This window comes from Misgurnus anguillicaudatus, chromosome 22 (assembly GCF_027580225.2).
Source record: "Misgurnus anguillicaudatus chromosome 22, ASM2758022v2, whole genome shotgun sequence".
In the NCBI taxonomy this organism is placed as follows: Eukaryota; Metazoa; Chordata; class Actinopteri; order Cypriniformes; family Cobitidae; genus Misgurnus; species Misgurnus anguillicaudatus.
In genome coordinates this window covers 50,779,622-50,785,621 of record NC_073358.2, presented here as the reverse complement: position 1 = coordinate 50,785,621, position 6,000 = coordinate 50,779,622, and the positions used below count along the sequence as shown (strand labels likewise).

At 37.7% G+C, this 6,000-nt stretch overlaps 1 protein-coding gene across 2 annotated transcripts in view; it reads left to right on the top strand.

Moving 5' to 3' along the window:
- Window positions 1-2,695: 2,695 nt before the first annotated feature.
- unc5ca (unc-5 netrin receptor Ca) overlaps window positions 2,696-6,000 on the top strand; it is a 200,196-nt gene continuing 196,891 nt past the window's right edge. Inside the window, exon 1 of one of the 2 annotated variants that reach the window (XM_055198321.2) lies at window positions 2,696-3,294. In XM_055198321.2, the coding sequence (XP_055054296.2) occupies window positions 3,201-3,294 (94 nt within the window). In that variant the 5' untranslated portion in view covers window positions 2,696-3,200. The remainder of the gene's footprint in view (window positions 3,295-6,000) is intronic. The other variant, XM_055198322.2, reaches the window with a different exon arrangement.

Sequence of the window (6,000 nt, the reverse complement as noted above, 5' to 3'; positions counted from 1 at the left end):
AGAGCATCTTTGGGATGTGGTGGAACGGGAGCTTTGTGCCCTGGATGTGCATCCCAAAATCTCCATCAACCGCAAGATGCTATCCTATCAATATGGGCCAACATTTCTAAAGAATGCTTTCAGCACCTTCTGGAATCAATGCCATGTAGAATAAAGGCAGTTCTGAAAGCAAAAGGGGGTCAGACAAAGTATTAATATGGTGTTCCTAATAAACCTTTAGGTGAGTGTATATCACCCCATACAGCAAAAAAAAAAAAAAAAAAAAAATTTCTCTGGATGCTCAATTAAATATATTTTATATATATATTTTGGAAATATATTTTCTTTTAAACTTTAAAAACTACATTTCAAAATGTATTTCAAGGGCTAGCCAATACATTTCTAATTTTACATCCCATATGGCAAAAATTTATTATTTCAAAAAAATAAGTTAATTTTATATAGTATAGTTTTGAAGTTGAAACTATATTTAATTTGAACCTATCTAAAACTATTATGTTTACAGGTTTGCAACAAAAAAGTTTTTTTTCAATGCAACGTGAATATATTTCTTTGGATTTAAATATATGGAGGGCTTTATATTTTAATGCTTTAAAATGTATTTATTTTTAAAATATATTTTAAAATATACAAAAATATGTGGGTGAAAATATATTTTTGTAAACATATTCCAAAATATATTTCAGCAAATTTTGGCCATTTTTTGTGTATATTTTTAAATATATTTACAGTATGGGAAGTGCCATTGGTTTGTCTCAAGATAGACACCAGTAATGTTTGTAAAGTAAAAAATTACTTAAATGTCCTAATTAAACTAAGACCTAGTCCTGGATTAATCTAAAACCTGTCCCTAAATGAAGTAAACATCAAATATTCTTTGTTTTGTGAACTTGTACAGCAAGTCTCTTACAAATTCTGTATTCATCATGCAGCTACAGCAGTGTTTGAGTTTTTTGGACTTTGGATCTGAACACAAATGTTCACCACAGAGATCAAGCTAACGCCGCCTGGTCCTCCAGAAACGGGTCATTCACAAACATATTGGCACTTTAACTGTCAGGATGTGAAAATGTGAACTCATACACGTCTGATTATCATCCGAGCGTGTGCTGGTGACCCCGGTCCCGACTCAACTCGCAGCTTCATTAAAATGACAGTACTGTCACACTGATGAAGTCTACCACCTAAAGAGTGCTGAGGTGACCCGTGGGTGAGAGAGAGAACGAGCGGCGTCGAGTCAGAACCGCCTCACTTTCCTGAACTTTCACTCAATGTCTGTTTCTCAGAGAAGATAGTGTGAGCGTGTGTGTGTGTGTGTGATGGGTTGAATCCAATCACAAACTCATTTTATGGAGGTAATTTTCTTCAAGGTGACTCAATTCGGCCTTATATATTAAAGCTAAATGTACTGATGTAACTGTAAGGCGAAATCTCAAAACTCACACACACACACACACCGGGTGCACATCACTGCTACACACAGATACAGAAAAACAGGATGTCAATCAGCAAGCGCAGCCGGCCTGTCAAGCATTCAGTTTTGCTCCAAAGTGATTCTGACAAACCGGAGCGGCAGTATTTCCCATCTAAACTAATTCCCTGATGCATACTCGCTTCACTGTATCCTGTGAGGGTGTATAGAGGATGTTTTGGGGTTACGGGGGCCGGGATAGAAATCTTACCCAGGGAAGCGGAGCGAGATCACAGCCATAACTGAATTATCTTCACAACAGCGAATCTGACTCGGTTACGGCCATGTTGAATAGAATGAACAGATAACGCTGACACAGTCAGCTATCTGAAGATTGTATTTGTTCAAGTGTGTGTGTGTGTGTGCGCCGGCATATTGTTCGTCCCGATTGAATTTTTGAGGAGTGATGTCACTGCTATCCAGTGGCTTGCAGACGGATTCTTTACCTGAAAGCTCTTGTTGTATATTAGTTGCACATAACAAAACATCTTGGCCTTCCTTTAAATTTTGTTTTGTTATTTACATTCAGGCATATAGACACTTTTAGCTGCCTATAGTGAACAACAATAAAAAGAAAACAAAATACATTTTACTGTACACTGAGGCATTTAAAAATTGCCTAATATGTACCATTTAGGTTCAGATATGTACACATTGGGCACCAATATGTATGTACTAAACTCTTTAGGTACAAAAATGTACTTTTTGAAAGGGTAAAAAGTTTTTAGGTTGTAGCAACTCATGTCTTGTCAATATGAATAATAGTAAGTTGAAATGACTTTTAAAACTGAGTTAATTAAACAAAAATTTAAGGCACGGTTTCTAAAAATTTTCATGTGACTTCCATGTCAAATTCAATGTGAAATCTATTGGATCACATGCTAAACCCAATCACGTGTTTTTGCAAATGTGCAAATCACGTGGAAGCATTTGATCACATGTTAAAAAGACGTGTAATTCATGTATATTTTTAACATATATATGCATTATGCAAATGTTATAATGTTAACTTTATCTTCATTTAAATGTATAAATTGCAATCGAGACAGTCATTGCGTTGGCTGGAGGTTGTGTAAAGATTGAAACCCATCTGGTATATCAATAGTATCAGATAAGCCCAATTTGTACTTTTTACACTACAGCCAACAGTCATGCTGGAAAAAATGATTTCAGCATAAGATCCATGTCTGAATCCGCTCCTAGTGTTGAAAGCAGCCGGTGGAGGGCAGAGGCGGGCAGGTGCATGCGGGTTCAACGGGACTCGAGCGCTTCATATTCGGCGAGCCCGCGTGGCGCACATGCAGACAGCTGAATGCCGGACCCTAAAGGAGAAAATTCGAGCTCATTTGAAAACATCTACAGAGAACCAGCCCGAATCACACCATTATACAGTGTACGAGTGCGCGTACTGATGACCAACTTACGCAGACAAGAGAAGCCGAGCGCGCAACGCATGTGCGTCTTTGGAGAGCGCGCATAGATGAGAGCTAGAGGGCGGCGACGCATCGCTCCTCACCACCGTTGCAGCTCGACTTCTGCGGTCCCGGGACCTTCCCCTGATCCCTCCCGGAGGAACACACACTGAACTTGGTTCATTGGCGAAACACCGGGACTCGTAACGACGTCTGTCCTCAGTTCACCATCACAGCAGTTTCTACTGTACTGTACGTCTCTGCTAAAGAAAACACCGACGAGGGAGCGAGGAGTTTCCAAACTCCAGACTCGAGTCATGGGTGAAAACGGAGGTGCTCAGAGATTTGGATTGGGATTAATGCTTCATTTGCTCTTTCTGTGGATTCTGCTGCAAATAGTTGGCGCGCAAGGTAAGACCACCAATAAATATATATCCCGATATGGAGACATCTGATCTGGTTTCTGGGTCTGATCTGGTCCAGGGAATTTATTGTATGACCGCATGAGTGCCATGAGTATAACTAAAATCACTTATAGGGCATCTAATATGTTGTATTACATTATTTGTATTTAATGCTTTGCTGTCAAAAAGGCTTTAAATGAAATATTTTGGTTTTATACAGTAAACTGAATCGTTCCATGCGCTCTTTGAATGTTTCTAAGTCATAATGGCTAAGTCATATATCAGGCATGCGCGCTGTTTGTTATTGTTTTGTAAATGTAGACACTTTTTTACATTTTACAAAATAATTTACAGTGTAATAATAAGTTTGTAAACGCGCAGCGCTGGAATTCCATGAGCGCGCCCTGATTGCAGCGGGTGCGCGCCGAGTCCACTGAAAGAATCTCCGCCAGCTTTTAGTTGAACTGATTCATAAACATACGGTGTGATATTTAAACAAACATGTCATTGCTTTTCTCCAAAATGTGACTAGATGTGTCAAATGTGTGTTATATATATTACGATACGATAATATTTCAAATTATGTAATACTGCGTTCACAAGTAATACAGCAAACAGTAACCAATTCAAATTATTCTCATTACACCTTACAATCACACAATACAACAATTCACAGTATAAATAACACTCACATAAAACACAATTACAGCTAACACCAGCACCAAGCTTCCAGTGTACTTTTGATTTATGATAAGTGCCTGATTCAGACAGCCTGAAGCGCAAAAGAGTGCTTTAGTTTGACTATTGAATATTAAAAACTTGTAATGATTATAATGCACATAAAAAACTAAATATTGGTCAGAAACAATATTGGTTGTTTTGATTAGCTGATTTATATTATAGGTTAACCAACAATTTGACAACTTATGAAATATGCAAATAATTATTATTGTATTTTATTTATAAATCAATCTTAGATATTTATTGAACAAACTGTTACATTATGCTTTGACTATCCATAACCAATTTTACTGTATGTGATTACATCATACCCACACTTATTAAACCTATTTGATTCTCTTTTTTTGAAAAGCACAAAAGGAGACATTATAAGAAATATTCGCATTGCACTTGTCTTTACAACCAGAGCAAATGTTCACCAGAGGCTGTAATGCTTCACAAAGTACAAAAAGCACCATTAAAGTAGTCCATGCATTATATTTTTGGTCTTTTGAAGCTGTGCGATGGCTTTGTGTAAGAAACAGACTGAAACACAAGTCAGTATTCACCAAACGTCTCCTTGTTGTTCAGTGGAAAACAGAAAGTCATAGAGGTTTGAGTCGACGTGAGGGTGAATACATTTATTTTTAGAGTGAATGAATGTTTTAATTTTCCTCTTCTCTCTGCGTTTGACATTTCTTTTTACACTGTTTTGTATAGAAAAATGCATTATGGCACTTTTCGGGGGGTTGTTTACAGGAAGTTCACCCACAAATCTCATAGTCATCGCTCTATTATAACAATAAGAAGTGTTTTCCCATTTTGCTGTGTGCCATAATGTTGAGTTATGAAATTACAGGGCTGTCCGTCTTGATCTTAGCAGAGCGTTGTATGAGGCAGTAATGGAATCGGTTGTCATGCGGTGACTCCGGTCTGTGAAGGGGTTTGACGTTGTTAGTGGAGTGAGGTTTCTAAGTCACTTTCCGAAGACAAGACAAAGTGACTCGGTTTGTGTGCGGTGCGCGTGTGTGTCTGTGTGTTTAGGGTAAGTGGTGGCCATCAGCTCAGAGACACAAGAAACCCAGCGGGCCATTAAAAAGCCATTAGCTAAAGCCGTCTCTCTTGCCATGGTGTTTGCGTTGTGTGTCAAACAAACACAGAGAGAGAGAGAGAGAGAGAGAGAGAGAGAGAGAAAGAGAGAGAGCTTTAAGAGAAAATCTGGTGCCACATTCTTAAAGTCAACATGAAATCAAAATGGACTTACTGTAGATTAGGACTGGTCGGTATATTATCAAGTTTTGGTTCAATATTGGTAGGGAAAAAACCTACAGTAGGGTGAATTGCCCTAAAGTGGGATACTTTCAAATGTGGAACACCTAAGGTACGGTTTGTAGGTCCCCCCAAAATATATGCATGCCAATGCCAGTGAAACTATATGCCATCACAAAAAAACTATCATGACCTCTCAAATGTCCAGTCATATATGAGGGTGGAGCAATCATCAAATAGGAAGCACATTTTACAGAAGTCTGAAATTCAAAAAATTTCATTAGGGCACTTATATGACTTTCTTGCGGGCCGAGAAGCACAAAAAGAGACATTTAAAGAAGTATTTGCGTTGCACTTTTTTTTACAATAAGAGCAATTATTTACCAGAGGTTGTAAAGTTTTTTTCTGAGATAATAACATCTATATCGGTCTGATATATGACTCCTACGCAGTTTTAATAAAGTTGATTGTGACATCTCACATGAGGCTTTGACTTGCAAGTAAACATGAATTGCACGTCGTAGAAAATACCGAGATATTTATCGTATATCGCCATCCAATCCCAAAACTACTATGATATGAATTTGGGTCAGTATCACCCAACCCTAACTTAGATACACATTTCTGATCTTATTGTAAATGATTTAAATGTTGCTCACTGTAACGAATTGCTGTAAAAATGACAGCATTATTTTAAAAATACAGTTTTTACAGTAATCAGAAA